Source organism: Tenrec ecaudatus, chromosome 3, assembly GCF_050624435.1.
Source record: "Tenrec ecaudatus isolate mTenEca1 chromosome 3, mTenEca1.hap1, whole genome shotgun sequence".
Lineage (NCBI taxonomy): Eukaryota > Metazoa > Chordata > Mammalia > Afrosoricida > Tenrecidae > Tenrec > Tenrec ecaudatus.
In genome coordinates, this window is record NC_134532.1 from 186,190,987 (window position 1) to 186,213,116 (window position 22,130).

The following is a 22,130-nucleotide window of genomic DNA, read 5'->3' on the forward strand; positions in this document are numbered from 1 at the left end:
CAGGCAGAGTGGATTACAAGTTGGATTGCTAACCGCAAGGCTGCCAGTTCGAAACCAACATTGGCTTTCAGGAGGAAGATGAGGCTTTCTACTCCCGTAAGCAGTTCCAGTTGGCGAAACCCCAAGGGGAGTGCTACTCTGTTGTATCAGGTCACTGGAGTCAGAACTGACTCCATAACAGCGAGTTTCTTTTCTTTCTTTGTTTTTTTGAATAAACTATCTTCATTGCAAACCCACTTCAGAAAATAACAATTCACATAGTTAAAACAAAATATTTATTGGTTACATAATCAACAGTAAGTTATTTAAATTATTTAATTTATTAACTGAGTACAATATCTACCTTACAGAATTGTGTCTGTGTGCTTTTTGCATGTGGGATTTTAGTGTAAACCTGAAACCAATATTTTTATGACCTCTTACGATGTGACTTTCCTCCTAGACATATAAGTAGTTGACTATTCTTTGTTTTATGGGAACTAAGAAGTTGTAGTGGTTTATTGAAAAAATCAACAAATGTGAAGACAAATTGAAGTTTGCCACATCTTATCAAGAACCAACATCACATCACCGTGAATGAGGGGGAGTGCGTGATGGGGACCCAATGCCCATCTGTAGACAGCTGGACATCCCTTGCAGAGGGGTAGTGGGGAGGAGATGAGTCACTCAGGATTCAGTGTAGCAACAATGAAACTCAAAACCTTCCTCTAGTTCCTGAACGCTTCCGCCCCCCACAGCTATCATGACCCTAATTCTACCTTGCGGACCTGGTTAGACCAGAGGATGTACAGCGGTGCAGTAGGGATCTAAAAACACAGGGAATCTAGGACGGACGAACCCCTCAACACCAGTGGTAGGAGTGGCGACACCAGGAGGGAAGTGGGTGTAGAAAGGGAGAACCGATCTTGGAGATCTATGTGTAACCTCCTCTTTGGGAGATGGGCAATGGGAAGGTGGGTGAGGGGAGATGCCGGGCAGTGTAAGATAAGATCTAATAATTATTTATAAACTATTAAGGGACCAGCGGGAAGAGGGAAGTGGGCAGGGATGGGGAGGGGAAAAAAAGGGAAACCGAGCTGATTCCAGGAACCCAAGTGGAAGGTGAATTTTGAGAATGATGAGTTCAATGAATGTATAAGGGTGCTTTGCTCAATTGATGTATGTATGGATTGTGATAAGAGTTGTTTGAGCCCCAATAAAAAGATTAATTAATTTAAAAAAAAGAACCAACTTCAAAGTTTGAAAAGAGGTTAAATCCAAAGTTTGACATAGTATCCCAGATGATTACTTATTTTTTATGAAATGGTTTTGCGTGGCCTGTATACAACAATAGTCATTGTCCACAGTATTCTTGCCCAAAGAGCAGCCATGACTTAATGGTACTCAGCATTGTTGTAGTCTCGTGTAGAGGAGGGGAACAAGAAGACATGTGTACTCTGTTGTTTGTTGAGTCCGTTTCGACTCACAGCGACCCCTTATCCAGAAGAGCTAAATACTGCCCTTTCCAATAATAAACCAATCGTGACTTTTTAGGGTTAATTTGGTGTCATGAGCAATGCTGAGTTTGTTGTTTTAATGGACATCCTCACTTAATTCCTCATAATCTTATATTATAAAAATGCGTTCTTTTAGAGATTAGAAAAATTGTGTTTAGAAGTGATATAACTTTTCCTTAAGTGTTGGGAGAGAATTCACACCTCCGTGACTGTGGAACCTGTGCTGCTAACAGATGTCAGGCGACTCACCTGAAACGGATGTAGCTGTTTCACAGCTGCTGAATCGCTGCATCTCATTGGCCTTGGTTGGAGAATGACTGCTAAAAAGTATCAAACACTAACTAAACAAAGTACTGCCAAACAACATTTCAATCCTCCAAGTGTGCTCTGTACAGGAAGGTACTCTAGATTACGTAACTTTTCTAGTCACACAGTTCTTGAGTCCCAAATTTCTAAATTCACACTATCTTCAAAGCCAGCATCTTATCACTTCTGCATTACTTTCCCTTCCTAGCATGGGAATTCACTCTCCAGACACAACGAGCAATTTTTCAGGGAGAAGAGGCCTCAAGCAGTGAGACCTATTAACTAAGAATATTCTAAGGTTTCTCTTTGTGGAGAGTGACTTATATTGAAATAGTCACTTTTTAAAATCGTATTCTTTCAGTGGGACCATTTGTCTGATTCCTCAAGGACAACCAATGGGGTCCATAGTTCATAACAACTCATTCAAACCCCCTGCCTTCAAGTCCATTTGATTCATAGCAGTCCAGTATAGAGTTTACGAGTCTGTAAGTCTTTGTGGGAGCCCACAGCCTCCTCTTTCTTTGGCAGCTGGTGGATTTGAACAGCTGACATTGTGATTCACAGCCCAGTGCCTACCCACAGATGCACAAGGACTCCAGAGGCTTACCAGTCAGTTGGAATTCCCAGATGCTTCTGTGGGCATTCACGAAGATGTGTTGCCTTTTGCAGCGATTCCTCCATGTCCCGTGCCCCCTGCTCATCCCCCAACACACAAGGCCAGCCCTCATCATTAGACCCTGGCTTAAGAATTCTGAGTAGTCAGTAGCTTTCCAAGGACACTTCAGTACTGGCTCTAAAATCCACATCCTGTTGGAGTTTCTTATGGTTCTGGAAACTTTATTTGATATCCAAAAAATATTTAAAATGCTGAGATTCGGATTTAGCTATCACCTTAGGTTTCCCAGACTGTAAATCTTTATGGAAGCAGACAGCCTCATCTTTCTCCCCTGGGGAAATTGGTTGGTTGTAACAGTATCAGCACAATGTGCAATGCTCAGCATTACCAGGGCTTCCCCCCAAAACCAGCAAATCTGTCTTTCATTTGGTTCTAGGTAGCTGCATGTCATCTTGGAGTCGCAGATGTGATCATGCAAACTTTTTATTTTTAAAGAACCCTCACAGGTGGAACAACTAACAATTCCAAAATCTATTTGTCAAGGCAGTGCCACGCATAATGACCCTACTAGGCAGGCAGACCTGCCCCTGTGGGTGTCCGAGTCTGTGCATCGTTAAAGGAATAGGAAGTCTCATCTGTCTCCTTTGGAGCAGCAGCTGGTGGGTCCTACTGCTGACCTGGCCGCCACATGTGGATCCACTCAGCCCCCAGGGATTCTACATGAGGGAAATATTGCTGTTGGTTGCTATGCAGTCAGACCCGGCCCCTTGTGACCTTACGCACAACAGAGCAAAACACTGAACAGCCCTGCACCTTTCTCGTGGTGGTTCCTCTGCCTGAGCCCTGTTGCAGCCACTGTGTCGTTCCACCTCCTACAGGAACTTTCTTTTTCCCGCTCCTCTCCTTTACCTAACAGATGTCTTCCTCCAGCCACTGGGCTCTGGACAACACGCCCAAAGTGTGTAAGATGAAATCTCACCACCTTTGCCTCTAAGGAGCTCTTTGCCTTTATTAAGGAGCAAATAAGTTTCCTTTGATTAATTTCAACAAGGAGGCTTGCTCTTAAAGTTTCGCAGTTTTTGTAAGCAAGGTATGGGACACTTGGTAGACTTTCTTTCCATATTTTTTCTTATCCCCTAAGCGTCGGCATTGTATACTTTTACCTTAGTTTTTATCTGTTTTTAATAAGGTAATTCAATAACTTACAATAAATAACTCTAGATTCCTTTGATAGGCTTCATTATGGTCTACAAATATAATTTTGAAGCAGATCTAATGGTTTTGAAATTGGCTCTGTGATACCTGCTCTCACAGGTGTATTGGCATTGTCAGCTTCCTGCTTGAACTCCAGAATCAGAGAGTGAACGGTCCACTTGCCCTCTCAGCATGGATGTTTAAGAACATTCCAAAATGCCTGTGTCCAAGTCCCTGTTTCCACGCTTTGGCAAGCCTTCCTTCCTTGGGCCCTTCTTCTGTATCTCAGTCAGCAGGGACATTGTTCCACATCCATGCTTAGGCACTACATTATGGAACCCTTCTTAATTTTTTCCTTCTCCAATATCTCATCCAATCCATCCACAGATCTTGTCAGCCTCCTTTTGCAACTATGTGTGGATTCTGACCAGTTTTCAACACCTCCACTGCGAACAGTCTTGAATAAATAACCAATTCTTGCTGGATTAGTGGAGGATGACTCTCTTGTTCTAACACAGTTATATTTTCAACACCATGGTTAAAGGGGTATGAAAGTAAGATCCTCTCAGCCCATGTTAAATGCTCACTTGTCTTTCTGCATCACTGGGAATAGAGCCCTACAGTGTCCTCACACATTTACATGATCTGCCCCTCTGTCGTGCCTCCTGTCCTGCTCTCGTCCATTTCAACACTGATCGCTCCTGTCTCTGGAATCGCCTGTCTGCTACTGTCTTGGGCCTTGATCTGTGCTGTTCTCTGGATCCGGGAATCAAGAGAGCCCTCCTCTTTACTTGCTGAGTGACTTCTTTTAGACTTTGGCTAACTGCCTCCTTGCTGCAACTCCTTTGCTTAAATGGCTCTGATTCAGCTCTGACTCATAACAACCCTTATGTGCAACACAACACAGTTGTCTGGTCCTGCTCATAACAGTTGTTTCTGTGCTTCAACCCATTATTGCAGACCCTGTGTCAGTCCATTTCTTTCTTCTTTGCTGCCCGTCTCCCTTACTAAGCATGGTATCCTTCTCTAGAGATTTTTCTCTTCTCATAACGTGTCCAAAGCACATGTAGCTCTAGTCCTAACTTTAGGGTCTATATTCCCTCCAAGACAGGTTTGTTTATTCTGATGGTTGTAGTGCATTCAGCATTTCTCTCCATGACCCAAATGTATAAATTTTCCTTCAGCCTTCCTTCCTTATTTATTGTCTTAACTTTCACATGCATAAGAGGTGATTGTATCAGATATATCTTAACCCTCAATGTGACATGTTTTTTCTTCAACATTTTAGGGAGGTTTTGTCTAGCAGATTTGCATAATGCAATAAGTCATTTGATTTCTTGATTGCTCTTTCCATGAATATTGATTGTGGATCCTGGTAAAATCAAATCTTTGACAGCTCCAGTCTTTTCTCTGTATTATGATGTCTATTGGTCAAATTGTGAGAATATTTCTTTTTCTTCGCACTGAGTTGTAATCTGTACTAGAGGCTGTAGTCCTTGACCATCATTAGAAAGTGCTTCATGTAGTATTCACTTTTGTCAAGCAGGGTTATGCCAGCTGCACCTCTCGGGTGCAGACTTCCTCTAAGATTAATAGGACTTCCTCTAATATTGTGTTCTTCCTTCAGTCCAGTTTCTTGGATTATTCGCTCAGCATACAGATTGAATAAGCATGGTGAATGGGTACAGTCTCGATGACAACTTTCCAGATTTTAAAATTGGAAATATTCCCTGTTCTTTTCCAAAGACTACCTCTTGGTCTCTAGCATTGAAGTAAGATTATAAGAATTTATGGAAGAATTTCTGAGTCCGTTACCATTGCAACGGTTAAGCAAATAGGCCCACCTCGGCGCTTGCCTTGCTCCTCTTGTTTTTGTGATGTAAAATTACAGAGAAAAGAGAGTGTTTTCTTGGGTTTATAGGTGGTTTTATTTATTTATAGCAAATGGGATGGCCTGCAGAGCACTAATTGGGCTGGGTGAAAGTGGTAGACACACACACACACACACACACACACACATCTCTATATTTGCTTATCTATCAATAAGCCTACTGCCTGGTTTTGTCAATATCCAGCACAGTCTTCCTTTTTTATTTTACTTTTTGGACACGAAAATTTCTCATTCTAAAGGGTAGTTAGAGGACTTCTTTCTTCATTTCTTTATAATCTTACACAAATTCAGTAGGACAATCAGCTCACCATTTACACCTAGGCCTGGTCTTCTCTGACTTCTTTTTCTAGACAATTAAGACCTGTGTCTTTCTCCTTGGCATGTACAGCAATATTACAGTGCCTGCCACAGGAGATGTAGTGTTTACTGAATGCATCCTAAAACCCATAAGCAACCACATTATTAAAGGAAAGTACCCTATAGCTCTTTGTAAAAGGTCACTAATCAGAACATTTCTTTTCCATGTAGAATTTTAGACAACATCAGTTGGTTACAGAGATGAAAAACTAGACGGAATTGTAAAGTGGGTTTGCTTTAAGGATGTTTCATTGTCTTCTTCTACATCACTTAGGTTTCAGAAGAAGCAGTCTACCTGCCTTTGTGCTAAACTTGCCCTTTCTTGGAGTGACTCCCAATTAAGACAAAACAACTTAGTGCAGAATTTCTCACCCGCTTTCCTGTTATTGTGAATCCAAAATTATAAATCTGCACATCTGAAAGTTAGTCCCTGAGCACATGTTCATTCTTCCTGCCTTTGTTCTTATCTGTCCCTCTGCCTAGACTCCTGTTTCTGCACTTCAGTTCCAGCTTTGTCATTTGAAGACCTAGCACAGAGACTCTTTTCTTATGACAATACCAAGAGTAGATGTCTGAGAGAAAGGTGTGCACGTCTCCCAGTTCTACTAACCAGTTGTTATATGATCTTCAGCACATGACTTACCTCAATTCAGTGGCCTCATTTTTTATTGGATACATTTGTATGACATTGATGCTAGGCTGTGTTCCATTATGTGTTCAAATCTAACTTGGCTTACAGCTTTGATTGCCTTTGGGGAGTAGATCAAATTCTTCTTGCCGGGAAGACAGTCTGTGGTACAGAGTTGAAGGCCACTGAACACGTGTGGCGTGAGTGAGAGCACGTTTCACCAGGTGGTGCCCTGTATTGTAAGTGACTGTGCTGAACAGGGAAGAGGCGAGTGACTAGATAGAGGCATGCAGATTAAGTAGGGTCCGTGTCAAGTAGGGATGAAAGGTATGACTTGGGGAGCTTTCCAGGACCCACTTGCCAGGGATTTTTTTAAATTGATGGGGAGCAATGTCACTTTCTTTTGTTAAGAGAGAAAATTGATTTCATAAGTGATCCAAGAGTGTTTCTCAAATATTAACATGCATGCAAATCACCTGACGATCTTCTTAAAATGCAGATTCATGGAGTCTGGGGTGAGACCTGAACATTTTCAATTCTGATAATTTCCAAGATTATATTCAGGCCAACTGGTCAGTAAGTGCTAACTATTTTTTCTTACAGATTTGAGCAATTGATCCCTGCTTATAGTAATATTGAGGTTGGTCATTCTGGGAAGGAATCTGTGATTTATTTATTGCAGACAGTTCTTCATATTTCTGTGTTTGTATATTGTGGCTAGGTGTCGTCCTATCAGTTACAACTCAGAGTGACCGTGTATACAGTGGATGAACCCTCACCTCTCCCTGCGCCCTCCTCACATGTAACGTGTATCACTTGTGGACTTACACGTTTCCTCCTGCCTTTGCCTACAGAGGAGAGAAATGACTGGAGCAGCATACTGTTCAATGCACTGAAGTCGCAGTCGGTCCCTTCGCCATCTCCAGCAGCGGTTGCCCCTGAGAAGTGTGGGTACCTGGACTTGAGGGGCTATAAAGCCAAGATTTTCACTGTGTTGCGTGGGAGCAGCGTGTGGCTCTGCAAAAACGAACAGGTGAGCCTGGTTTCCGCCACGGCCAGTGCTGCCCCTGTGTCAGCGAGGACCAGGACTGCCTCTTAGTGACATGCCCACTCTGCTCTGCTTGACGTGATTGTTCTCTCCTTTTCTTTCCACCTTGGAGCTGCCTTTCCCCGTGGTACTTCACAAGGACAGGGTTGTTTGGTTAAATTCTCTCAATTTCTCCGGCAGCAGGGAAGTTAACTAGATCACATTTGAGGCTGGACATCAGCTGTTGAAGGGACTGAGGAAAGAGATTCATTGAAAATGATTTTCAAAAAGTATTCCTTAGTTGAAGGAACATTTTAAAGCTACATGGAAGAATCATTAAGAGCCACTTACCATTACAGCTATTGAGAAAATAGGTCCTATTCTGTGCCTGTTTTGCTCCCCTTATTTTATGATATAAAATTATAGAGAAAATAGAGTATATTTTCTTGCATTTATAGGTGGTTTTATTATTTTTTCCCCTCCTTTTAGCAGAGGCATTGTCTTGGAGAAGAACTAATTGGCCTACGGAAAGTGGTGCACACACACAAATATACACACACTCGTGTCCATTTGCCCTCTGTTTATTTGCTTGTCTATCAACAAGCCCACTAACCCCAATTGATTCTGATGCAGAGTGAGGCTCCCAGGCAGAGTAGAAATGTTCCCTGGTTGTTCTAAAGCTGTCCACATTTCTGGCAGCAAAAAGCCTTGTCTTTCCTCCACAGAGCGCCCAGTGGGTTCCAAACCTTGGCCTTGAGATTAGCAGCCCAGTGCTAACCAAATGTGCTATCAGGCCTCCTTGGTTCACAGTGATAGATCTGGTAAATACCGGAAGACTCAGCAGGGGCTGTTGTAAGGATATGTTTAGCAGACTAAAGTTGTGATATTTTATGAATATTATTTGCTTCTTATACTTATAAGTAAATTCTTCCTTTGCTCCTTGTTAGAAGTAATTTCCTATATCAAAATCTTTCAATCTAGAGCATACTAGATCCCTAGTAAGTTATTTGTGGAATGAAATTGTGTGCTTTGGATATCTGATATAAGATAAACTCATTTTATGATAACATTGTAATGGGTTATGAGGTTAAATATAAATGGTGAGTGGTTCCATAACAAATATTAAAGATAGAAACTCAAAACCAACAGTAGTTTCAAACAAATTAGCAGTAGAGCTTTATCCACTGCTTCCTATGACTGTCAGTGTGAACATATTTATTACATTTGGGGGACAAGATTCCGTAGCAAATTCACTGTGGAAGGCATCATTGAACACTGTTGGCATATGAATAACTTGGATAGTTTGCATATTTTCAAGAAGAATAGCGATGTATCGCTTAATGATGTGCACAAACTGACTGTGAACAGTCTGTGAAGCAAGATGACGAAGACTTTTTCTGATTGGAATGAAGGTTATGAAGCAATGATGTGCATGTATTTATTGGTATGAAGGTTCCCCTGTCATACCAATGGCAACATCCTTCCCTAGGATTAGGTAGGCTATATAAAAAGCTTTATTGACACTCCTTTATTCGCAAAAATTACAGGACAGCATTGTTTTAGTATTATTAGTAATGAATAGCCGTAGAAGTAATATTTTTATGTTATCTTCAAGCTGATTCTCATTCATGGAGACCCAAAGTGTGTGCAACTAGGCCGCTCCGGAGAGCTTCCAAAGACGTGAGCATGTAGAAGCAGATTGCCAGATCTGTCTTCCAAGTTGTGGTTTTGAACCACCAAAGTTTCAGTTTGTAGTTGTATGCTTAACTATTTGTTCCACTTAGGGACTGGAGCAGCAATAATAACTACTGTTTGTTGAATACCAGGTACTGCGATCCTTAGTTTATAAATATTTAATTTTAATCTTCCTGGTAAATCAAGGATAATATATTCTCATCCATGTATTATAGATGAATAAAATGAGAATTAAGTAAATTTCCAAACATTACAATTTATCATGGAGTATTTAACACGAGATCTTTATAACTGTCTTTTGAAAGTACATATCAAAAATAAATTTTCGGACTCTTAACTAGCCAAAGGATTACTTTTTTGAATAAGTTAGATGCTTATGAGTTTCAGAGTATGCACTTAATAAACCTTGCACTTCACAGGACACATGCTAGCTGTGTTATGCATGCGGAGAAGACACACAGATTTTAGGAGGAAGCCAGAGCAGACCATTCCTTCAGGTGGATGAATGGTGAGCTCAGTGCTCAATTGGATTAGTGCAGGAATTATAGAGCAGTACAGAGATGAGGGCTCTACCTAGACCCGTGATCAGAAACTTTTCCATGTGCCAAAGGAACCCAACCTGTTGCTGTCACGTTGATCTTCACTCACAGCGAGTGACTCCGTGGGGCAGATGAGAAGTGCCTTGTCGATGTCCAAAGTTGTAAATCATATGGAAGGAGACCGTCATGTCTCTCTGCTGCAGAGAATCTAGTGGATTTGAACCACCAATGTTTTGGTTACAACTTAGCACTTTAAGCACTTTGATTACCAGGGTTTCTTCATTTATGTGCACAAATAATGAATGAAGATGTTTTCCAAAATAAAAATTAAGGCTTTAGTGATCGAGCCCTAAGCTTCCCTCATATTGGGAGGACTAATTATATGGTGATGCATGTATATTTCAAATATGTTTGTTTCTGTGCACTAATCTGTTGATGCATGAGGAGTTTATGGAAATATGGAATTGAAAGATAATAGGATTTTTATATGAACTTTTAAAAGTCATTCCAATCTCATCTGTTATCTTAAAAAAAGAGACATTATTGTTTATGTATGTAGTTTTGAAAAACATCGTATTAAGTCATGGAGTCAGGCCTTGATCTTGAGCTGAGAATTAAAGTACTAGTGGGCCCATGATTGGGCCAGTAAATTAAGGAAGACCCTTCATGTTGTGGTTCTGACAATTCTGTCCGAGTTTAATCTCTTTTAATGTCCTAAATGTACACTCATGGTTATTAAGTTGATTCTGACTCATAATGCGTATAGGACAGATAGATCCACCCGTGTGGGGTTCTGAGCCTGTAACTTTTTATGGGAGTAGAAAGCCCTCTTGTATCTCCCAGGGGGCAGCTGGTGGTTTGGAACTGCTGACCTATCTCTGGCCTTACTTCAGAAAACATTAGGGCACGAGCCACTTCTCTTGCAAGGCTGTGACTTTGAAGACACCTCCTACCAGCCTGCCTCGGGAACACGTGTAGGCCAGGCTTTACAAGCTATACCGTGTAGATCCGCTACTCATCTTTCAGATTATCATAGCGTGATGGCTTGTCGTTCTGTGATTCTGGAAGCCCTGCCACCGGGCTCAAGGACAGCAATAATTGTGAGGATGATATAGGAACAGGCAGTGTTTCTGTTTGTGATGGGTAGTGTTGGTGGTACTCTAAGTGGGAACGTACAACACTGCACAGCAGTGACAGAATGCAGAATAATAACGTAACACCACACAATGGGAGATAATTACATCAGATCACAAATGGTGGGCAGTCTCACAATACTGGGAGGTGTAGCCCAGCCAACATGAAATAGCACATTAATCATCACAGGGTTGCAGTGATAATCTGTAGGGCCATTGCCTTGGCTGCTTGTAAAAATTCAGACTTCTGGGCCTATTCCAGACCTATTGATTCAGAGTATCTGTGAATGCTCGAGTCATTAAAACACACCCCAAGGGACTCAGTGACAGGTGATCTAAAACGCACATATAATAAAACATGGCTCTAAGAGTTCTTTCCTCTTCAAAAATGGTAAGTATTCATAAGAATTCAAATGAGCATCCAGGGAAAGAGCCAGACATTTCCTGGAGGTAGAAATGTGTAAAAATAACCTTCAAGAACATTAATGAGATCGGTGTGCCTTTTTAGTTCATTCCTGTACCTGTGGTTGGTATACCTTTTTTTATGATTAAGTTTCATTTAATTTCTGAGTGAATAATTTCACAAACTTCAGTACAAACATGCTAATTCAGGTGGAAAGTTATGAAACTCATTAGTTGCAATGATTTTTAATTAAAAAAGCGGCTAAAAGTATATATTTTAAAACTAATCTATATCTCCTGGCATTTTATACCTAAAATATTATATATATATTTACAATTTTCAGCATAGGAAGTTTGCCTTAACTATTTAATTCCTTTTTCTTAACCCAAAGTTATATTATCAGGGAATGCTAATTAGAAGAATTAAACAAAAACAAAATAAACCACATTTTCAAAATCCTCATAAAAAGGAAGGGGCTTAAAAACACAAACATATTCTTCTTCTGTTACTTCACATGAATTTCTTTACCTCTATATGTGTATGTGGAAATTTATTCTAATTTTATAGATCGTTTGCCTTTTCTAGATTTTTCTCTCCATAGACAATAGAATGTCATTAGATTCCTTGTCAGACACTCCTAGGAAAAATCCTTCAGTAATTTTTTCCCTCTCTGTGACTGCCTTTTCCACTGAATCAAGACTTTGTACTTTTGTAGTTTAAAACAGCTGTTGAAACAGACAGTCATGATTATTACCTTTACTTAATTTTAAAATGGTGTCTTGAAAAAGAGTCAAGGAAAATCCATCTGAGCTTTCTCGCTGGCCATGCTAAACTTTTCCGAGTACTGAGTCTCTTAGCGCTGTTATAACAATTCCACCCGTGTGGCTTTAGCGAGCAAGCCTTTATGTCCTCAGCGCAGAAGGCTGGGAGGCTGAATGCAGGGCACTCGCGTTAGGAGTAGTCACTCTGGCTCCTGCCATACAGTCAATTAAGACTCTTCGGGACCTTATAGGACAGAATAGAGCTCCCTGTGGGTAACTTTCTAAGGGAGTAAAAGAGGAAAACCTCATCTTTCTTCTGTGAGCGGACTCAGAGAAGGGGGTAATTCCTGGAGTCAGCTTCTCTAGTATTCTTTGAACGTAACTGGGTTCAAAGACGTTTCCCTTTCCCCCATTTGTACTCAGTGACTTCCATTCATAACCTTCCCCATTTCTATCCCCAGTGTTGGCAGCCTCATTGGCATTACAAGGAGATAACTATATCCCCAAGTAAGGTCACACCCAGAGGTACAGGGGCATTAAGGATTACACCTCACGCCTCTTCAGAGTGATAATTCCAGCTCATACCATATGAGATCAATGAACATGGACGTCTGGACCCTCGGCTGCTGACATTCTGAATAGCTCTGGGCTACATAGGAAACATGCTTTCAATAGCGTCATCTCCCCTCCTCTGCCACATGCGCGCATGGTGGGCTGTAGAAGGGAGGTAAAAGAATATTGGTGGGGATGGAAGTCAGTACAGTGGAAACCGACACCAAAATAATCTACCTAATTTTCCTCTTATAAAGTAACCGAGGTGACATTTTCATATGAATGTCAAAGAATTGAACCTTGTCTCTCAGTTCCACGTCCCGCACCTTGCCCCAGTGTGTTTTCATTTTTGCAGTTATGTCTCTTCAGTGTATTCTTAGTTTTCATAGGAGGACCAGTCACAGAGTATTGCTAGAAAGTCATAGGAACCTTCTTTAAACAAAAATATCCAAAGATGAAGCCGCCGTTTCTGCATGTATCTGCATCTGGGTCTATAGACTTCTGTACGCTGCGTTCTCATCCGCCTCACCCTTCCCTGACGAGCTCTGAGCGTGACTGCTTACACCGTGCCCAAACCAGAGTTTTGTGTGTGAGTGGACTGAAGGGGCACAATCTGGCCTGTAAGGTGGATAGGGTAAGGTTTCCCGACACATTTCTCATAGGATCTTCAAAGAATGAGCTGCTGCGTCGTGATGGAAGAAAAAAAAAGTTACTGTACTCCATACAACTTGTCTGATATTTTTCATCAAGGCTGTTGTCAATTGTCTTGAAACTAATTCATTTTAAGTCCCATAATTGCCCTGGGTTCTTTGAGAAAATTTATTAAGATTACCTCTTTGGAATTCCATACAACCATCAACTCTAACTTTCTGAGCTAACTTCTCTGCCTTGATTTTCACTGGACCAGCAGAAACTGACAGAAGCCACTGTATTGATTACCCTTTCCTTTAAAAAGAACCAGAATGTGTCAGTTAGCATTTATTCAGCACCAGCTCTTTGATGCCTTCCAGAGAAAATATGAATTTAAATTCATAAGAAAATACTTGTTGAATAATATCTAAATGTTTGGTTTTATTTCATCTCCTAAAATATGTGACTTTAAAACTAATATGCTTTCCAGAACATGCACACACACACACACACACACACACACACACGCGATCCTCTTCGAAAGCCAATGCAAGTGTGTTGGTGTGAGCGTGTGGCTGCCACTATCCCCTCTATGCAGAGTCATGTTGAACGTGTTTTGTTTAGATTAACTTTTCATGTATGAACTGGAATGCTGATAACAATACTTTTTCATTTACCCTCATATTTGTAATAGTTTAGTTTTCCACGTTCTCACTTTAGCTTTATATAAAATGAGCTGCATAATTGAGATTCTTTACATGATACCATAGTTAACATATTTCTGTAAGTCATTTAATCATTTTTGGCATTTTCTCATTCTGACTCCATTCTTGACATTCAGGTACCAGGTGCTGATCCCCAAGACCTGTCTTTAATGACATCTTATACTTCCATCAGGGGGAACACTTAGTGATAAAGCAGCCTGTAAATAAATGGGATTTCTGGTAGCCTTTTCTTCCTTTTTGATTATTTCTTTGGCAAGAATTCCTATCACTGTTTCCTAAAGAGTTGTTTACATTTAAAATGTCGCTCTACCTTGCACTAGATACTGGTTTTATTTAACCTGAGAAGTGTGAAGGGTTATAATTTTTAGAATCCTAAATTGTGATAAATATTAATTTACTGCTATTCCCTAGGATGTCCAGGGCCATTGATAATACTCAGTAAACATGCATGGCATGTATTTGTTGAGGTATTTGTCATTCATGAAGTTTTCTTGATTAAAAGTAATTTATTTGTGTTATTTTAATCAACTTCCCTACAAATTTCCTAGTCTGTTCTTCAACTATGTATGTACTTAACTAGGATTCTATTGATTTTTTTGCCAATTTCATTTTTTAAATAATATTTTATTGACATGTCTTACTCATTCCTATATATCCTGTCCATTCTCATGCAGTTCTGTTGTTCAACTCCATTAGGTGGGATTATATAATTTTTTAAAGCTCCTTCAATAATAATATTAATGTCTTTTGTGCAAAGAAAATCAGCTATTGGTTACTTTTCAAATTTTCAAGTTATGCACAAGGATTGTTCACATATTTAAATTATCATTTATTCTTTTGGTTCAAAGCTTTTAAAGTTTTGTATTTTGGGGGAACATATTTTCTTAATCTATCTTAAAGTGTCATGGATATAATACATAAGTACATGTTTTTAAAAAATGTTTAATGAAATAATTAAAGATCAACATCCAATGACATATATGTCACATTATATTTAAGGTATTGCTAGTAAAATACTATTTCTACAAATGAACTTGAAGTATTTATTTAGATTCAGCTTTTGTTTACATGTGTTAGGTTGCCTGAAAGCCATTCTGCTACCTTTTCCTGGTGATATTTTGAACATCATGTTAATATTAGTGAATTGACTATCACCAGATGTCTTGCTTTGTAGAGTTGAGTATCCATTCAATGATAATTGTGGCATTAAGGTTCTAACTACAGAAATTTATTTGATTAAACATTCTCAAACCAGGGTATAAAAAGCAGCTCATTCCCCTAGCCATTATATTCCATGGTGTCCTGGCATGGACATGAGAGCCTAATAGATTTCAATAGGCCTCATGTGGCTGTGCGTTGTCTGGTACAGAAAGAAGCAGCAGGATTAGGTGGTACCCCCATGTTCTCCGGGTTCTATATCTGTCCAAACTTTACATCTGGTATTTCCTAGGAAATTGGGTGCCAATTTCATACAATGCCACATCTGTTTTCAACAAATGTGTAAGCACTGAGTTCTTAAATTCCTGGCATGAAACCTGGTATCTAGTATTTCCAAAAATAGCTTTGAGATTTCAGCAAATTTGGAGTTAACAAATGCTTTGAGACATTTTATGTTTAGTAATACATCTTTAAATTTGTGGTTTCCCTATATAAATTTAAACCAGAGTTTGATGTTATGAATGCATCTAGATAACCAGTGACAACATCTTCATTGTTATTTACCATAAATTCCGTCTGAGTGGCTAATGTGGAGTTATTGATGCGGATGCATTCTCTCATTATCATCAAATGGAACATGATTTTTAAGGAAAAATCTGTTTAGAGAAAGAAAGTGGAAGAATTGCTTACCATAATCCCTATCATTTAATTTCATTTATCTAACAGTGCTAGACAAAATAGGTACACTTCCATTTTCATATTTACTCTGACACAGTACCATCAAGTCTACGCCGACTCATCGTTTATGCCACCCCTAGAGGGTGGGGAAGGGCTGGCTCTGTGAGTTTCTGAAACCGTAGCTCTTATCCCGGAGCCGCTGGTGGTTTGGGACTGCCAGCCTTTCAGATAATCACCAACTTGTCTGGTTGCCACCGGGGCTCATAACTAAGGACATTCGGATTGGTCAGACAATTCTTCACCAATATGCTCCCCGGCTCTGCTTCCCAAATGCACTTTGCTGCTCCCACATTTCCAAAGCTAGCTTTCCATAGCGAGCCACGTGCACTTGCCGGTGGTGATGCTAGGTTCTCTATCGACAAGTACGGGGAAGTCACTGTGTATTCCAGAGTCTGCTTTTCAACGATCCTTTTTATAGCAATCTCATTGTAAACACCGCATATCTGTGCTTCTGTTTTCTCAACCCACTTTTCAGCTTTTTAAAGGTTGAAAGTTTGCTTTTCACTGGCTGGTGGCTATTTTTAAAAATCTTGATAATGTACCATTCACAATGTATTCCATTTTTGTGCATTTTTTAAATGTTACTTATGCCTGTTAGTTATTTTTAAAATTTATTTTCAATAGATAAAACGTTGATAGCAAATGCATTCGCTTGACTTTGAATTCACAGAGTAGACTATAGCAATGAAAATGACAATACCAGGGCGGGTACTTCAAAAGGTCTGTGACAAAATGAAAATATACTGGATGTTTCCCTGAGCATTGGAGGCCTCCTTGTAAATACATAGTACTATGTCTGTAGTACTCCTTTGTGCTACTCTTCTTATCTCTTAGTGTGCTCACTCAGGCTTTTGTGCCAGTTAACACTTTTTCAATCATGGATAACACAGCCCAAACTGAAAAAAACCGGAATTTTTAAAATGTGCATGTAGTGAAATGATAATTGGAATGGGAAAAATTACAAGTCAAAACCCTCAAATGGGAGACTTGAAAGAGTCTCCTTTATAGGCACTTGATTCAGGAGATTGAATTTTTCCAGGACTATGCAATGTGTCAAATTCAAAATGACATGGTTGGCTACACTCTGGGAACTGGACACTATTGCACACTACGCTGCCTGCCAGGAGATTTGGTTAGTTTGTAACACGAATAATGTCCTCATATTCTATGCCACAGGTGAAGGAGGTGACCTGCCATTTGTCTCATTGAACTTATCTTTCTGGTACACCCACATTTTGTAAATTGAGGTTCATTCAGATTTTGCTTTGTAGGTTCCCAGATCAGTCACCAGGTCAGGAACCAATTAGAAGCTCTGATGTTACCCTGTTTAATCTTCACCAAACTGATGCAATAGATACTATTGTTAACCCATTTTATAAACGATAAACTAAAATGAGAGATATAGCTGAACCAACATTTCCCAGTTACCTATCCTTGCTCCCTGGAGGCAGCTGTAACTGTTTTTGTTTGTTTCTTTGCAACATTAAAAAATTATCTAAGGTCGAGGTTCTCAACTTGTGGGTGTGAAGGCTTTGGGGGTGTAATTACCCTTTCACAGGGGTCACCAGATTCATAACAATAACAAAAGTACAGGTGTGAAGTAGCAACGAGAATAATTTTATGGTTGGGGGGTTACCACACACGACAAACTGTATTAAAGGGTCACAGTATTAGGAAGACTGGGAACCACTGATCTAAGTCCTAGAAGGATTGGATGTGCATGCATGAACATATTCTTTCACTTCTTCAAAAATTGATAAATAACAACATCTTGCTTTGATCAGTTATGATAGATTCTGCAAAACTATAATGCCAATAGCTAGTTTCCTCAATTAGTTTTTATTGACACATGATTGACACAGTGATTGAATACTACAACAGAATTGATGTGTTAGCTAACATATACAATTCAATAATTCAGTCACATCAAGAAAAGTTGTGCAACCATCATCAGTCAGTTGTGCTCATCATAATTAGTGCCCCATTTTCCCCTAAGCTCCCCTGCCATCTTCCCAAGGGACCATTAACCCAGTTACTGCCTCTAGATTACTCTATCCTGAATTTCACATGCACAAAAATATTAAGAAACTAGCAAGAATGACAAAGTAAATCAGATAAAAAACAAAGTTTAAAGGATAGTAGAAAATATTAAAAGCTAAATGAATCATAAAGGAGATCAAATTTTAACCTAACACTCTGCAAAAATCCACTTTCCAATCCACCCTGCATGTTAGCAAGGCAGTTCACGTCCCTGGTCCAGGGTCAGAGGAGATTCCTCAGGGGCTTAAACCCTGTGCCTTCCCCTTCACTTAAAAAGAAAGAAAGAAAGAAAGAAAGAAAGAAAGAAAGAAAGAAAGAAAGAAAGAAAGAAAGAAAGAAAGAAAGAAAGAGAGAGAGAGAAAGAGAGAGAGAGAGAGAGAGAGAGAGCGCTTTAAAATGGGTCAAACGGAGATCAAGTGATAGGATATTACATTTGGACCAACCTACGTCTGCAATAGTTGACCTTATATTGCTCTCTGTGTGTGAAAACAAGCCTTTTTGAATGCTTCTATGATTGGAAGGGATTCACCTGAGGCTAAATCCATGCGTGGACCCTGGAAATGGATTCTGGGCTTCCACTGCCACCCACAGCCTTCTGCAAAGCTGGTGTTCACAATTTAAGCTCTGATGCCATTCCCTCCTTTCAGTCCGGGTTATATTGTTGACAGTCTTTCAATCGCAAAGGTGTGTGTGTGTGCTTCTTCCATGTGGACTTAGTTGATACCTCGCTTAGACATCCATGTGTTTTAAAACAAGACTTTAAGACCCCAGACTCTACTCTTTCTGATAGCCAGGCACCATCGAGTTTCTTCAACACAGTTTGCTGCGACACCCATATCTGCAGTGGCCTTTTCATGAGGGTGAGCATCAAGCAGGGACATATCATGAGAACTAATTGTTCTTTATTGGGGTAGAATTAAGGGTAAGCCCCCAAATCCATTCATGCAGCTAAGGTTTACATATGTCTCTGGTTTACCTGAGAGATATCATTTTCATTTTATATTGTTATCAATCATCACATTGGGACATCACTTCCTCTGCCATCAAGTTCATGTTGACGGATAGCAACCACCTGGGGAAGGAAGGGTAGACCTGCCCCTGTGAGTAATTTGTCAAAGGTTGTAGGAGGAAAGTAAGAATCAGATGATTGCAACCGAATTATTATTGCTCTTTCTTGTGATTTGGTGGTTTGTACTAAAGAAGGAAATGTAGTAGTCGAGCACCTTTTTTTTCTAAGCAAAATATCCCTTCCTGCATATTCCTTTTCTTTCCCAGTTTAGACTTTGTAGAATTTAATGACAAAACAATTAAGAAGTAGTTAAGAGTAATGCAATTTTAAGATTTTTCCAAATGTATTTATTTAGATGCATTTCCTTTGAGTTTAAGTTAAGCTCTAATCAATGAAAACTACCTCATAAATTATCTAATTTACACCTTCAATTATGAGGTTAATTTTAAGCTTATTTGGAGAAATGGGTTAGAGAAGTCATTTTAATTCTACAAGTCTGAAACTAATGTTTGCTATTGTTTCATTTTCAATTTGTTATTTTTTCCCCTACCCACCGTGTTGAACCTTCCCATTCACTCTGAGGGGCACTGCACAGCCCCTCAAGGGCGACCAGGCTCACTGGCTGTGCACACCACTCTTTAAACCGGAGCGACGAGAAGCTCAGTCCTTGGGCTTGGGCGCAATCATTTTGTTATTTCATGTAACCTTTATAAAACATTTCAGAAATATTTACAACTGGGGAAAATGTGATTAATGCTTGACATTATAGACTACCGTATACTTAAGTATGAGCCGAGACTCAAGTATAAGCCAACCCGAATTTCAGCTGAGGCACCTAATTTATTTTTAAATCATTTTATTGGGGGCTTGTACAATTCTTATCACAATCTATACATAGACATGCATCCAGGTGTCAAGCACATATGTGCATTAGTTGCCATCATCATTCTCCAAACATTTGCCTTCTACTTGAGCCCTTAATGTCGTCTGTTCATTTATCCCCTCCCTCCCCACTACCCTCTCTCTCATGAACCCTTCATATTTCATAAATTATTATTTTATCATATTTTACACTGTCTGACATCTCCCCCTGCCCTCTTTGCTGCTGTCCATCCCCCAGGGAGAAGACTATACGTAGATTCTTGTAGTCGGTTCCCCCTTTCTACCCCACATTCCCTCGACTCTCCAGGCATCTCCACTCTCACCACTGGTCCTGAAGGAGCCATCTGTTCTGGATTCCCTGTGTGTCCAGTTGCTATCTGTACTTATGTACATCCTCTGGTCTAGCCAGATTTGTAAGGTAGAATTGGGATCATGATAGTGTGTGGGGGGGAAAGCATTTAAGAACTAGAGGAAAGCTATATGTTTCATCGTTGCTACCCTGCACTCTGACTGGCTCATCTCCAACCCACAACTCTTCAGTAAGGGGGTATCCAGTTGCCTATCAATGGGCTTTGAGACTCTACACTCACCCACATTTACAATGATATGATATTTTTGTTCTTTGATGCTTGATACCTGATCCCTTTGACAGCTTGTGGTCACACAGACTGGTGTGCTTCTTCCATGTGGCCTTTGTTGCTTCTGAGCTAGATGGCCGCTTATTTATCGTCAAGCCATTAAGACCGCAGGAATTAAATCTTTTGATATCCGGGCACCATTATCTTTCTTCACATTTGCTTATGCACACGTTTGTCTTCAGCAATCATATCGGGAAGGTGGGCACCCACTGATATGATTCTTTGATGTCTGATAACTAGTGCCTTCTACACCTCGTGGTCAGACAGGCTGGTGTGCTTCTTCCATGTGGACTTTGATGCTTCTCAGCTAGATGGCCGCTTGTTAATCTTCAAGCCTTTAAGACCACAGGTGCTATATCCTTTCATAGCCTGGCACCATCAGCTTTCTTCACCACATTTGCTTATGCACACATTTTTCTTCAGCAATCATATCAGGAAGGTGTGTATCCTAGAGTGCCAATTTAATAGAACAATGTGTTCTTGCATTGAGTAAGTGCCTGAGTGGAATCCCAATGTCCATCTGCTGCCTTAATACTAAACCTATAAATGTATGCACATAGATCTGTTTCCCCTCACTCTAATATAAATGTATTTATATATGTACATTCCAGTCTTTAGACCTCTATAAATAAATACCCTTTGTCACATTGTTCTTTCCTCTATTTCCTTTTACTTTCCTTTTACTTTCTCTCGGTTACATTGCCCTTGCTCAATCCCTACCAGGCCTCTCACACTCTCCTTGCCACTGATTTTGGATCACTTGTTGCTCCCCTGTCCCTGGGTTGCTTAGCACCACCTCCTTACCCCTTTTCCCCCTCTCCCATGTCCCACCAGAACCATTGGTCCCGTTGTTTTCTCCACCAGACTATTTTTCCGGTCTATCTTCTGTAGATAGATCTGTAGAGATAATAATATGCACCAAATATCAATCTATAGCCAGATAGGTGATGAATGAAAGCACCGTGGTGACAACAAAAAAGAAAACCAATTACCCATAAAAGAATAAATCAATTAAAAGAAAAAAATTAAAAAGAAAAACTTGTAAATAGATCAAGGTCTAATTTTTTATCTTAGGCATGTCTTTCAGTCAGTTCCAATGGGGTATCATGTTCTGGCCCCAGAGTCTGTCCTTCGTACACCCTTGGGGACTCCCTGCTCTGCTCCCACTGTTGCTCTGCAGCAGCTTTTAGTGGTTTGCCTCGGTGTGATAGGGTCAGTCTGGGCTAGTCCTGGACACTGAGTCTCCAGTGTTGTCCCCCTTAGGGCCCTGGGCCATCAAGGGACAGTGTGTCTCAAAGTGGGATCAGCTTACGGTCCACTCTGTGCCTTAGCTGTTCTGAGCGGGGATATCGTCCTCCAGGCCTGATGGGCCAGGATGTGCTCCTCTCTCTTCCTCCCCCTTCATTTGCTCCCATTTTCTCTGAGCTGCAGCTTCAGTGCCTTCCTCTCAAGTAAATTCTTCTGAGGGGAGGGGTGGTTGTCCACGTGGCTGTTATGGGGACCCAGCCTTCAGGCCCCTCCACTGGCTCCCACTCTGTGAGGCACCTAATTTTATCAGAAAATTACATTAAAATGTGATGAAAAACTCAGCTTATAATCAAGTATATATAGTATATAATATAATATAATATTATATATATATATATATATATATATATTCTGCCTACATATGTGGGGGTACCAAAAAAACCCACCTGGAATTGCACTGGGCA

At 40.2% G+C, this 22,130-nt stretch overlaps 1 protein-coding gene and 1 non-coding gene across 3 annotated transcripts in view; one reads left to right on the top strand and one right to left on the bottom strand.

Moving 5' to 3' along the window:
* ARAP2 (ArfGAP with RhoGAP domain, ankyrin repeat and PH domain 2) overlaps nt 1-22,130 on the top strand; it is a 270,205-nt gene that overhangs the window by 82,884 nt on the left and 165,191 nt on the right. For both annotated transcript variants that reach the window (XM_075544450.1, XM_075544452.1), the window contains exon 9: nt 7,343-7,521. In XM_075544450.1, coding sequence (XP_075400565.1) covers nt 7,343-7,521 — 179 coding nt within the window. The remainder of the gene's footprint in view (nt 1-7,342; nt 7,522-22,130) is intronic.
* LOC142444095 (small nucleolar RNA SNORA68) lies at nt 19,452-19,582 on the bottom strand. Its single transcript, XR_012783764.1, has one exon. It is a non-coding gene; the product is annotated as a small nucleolar RNA SNORA68 (small nucleolar RNA).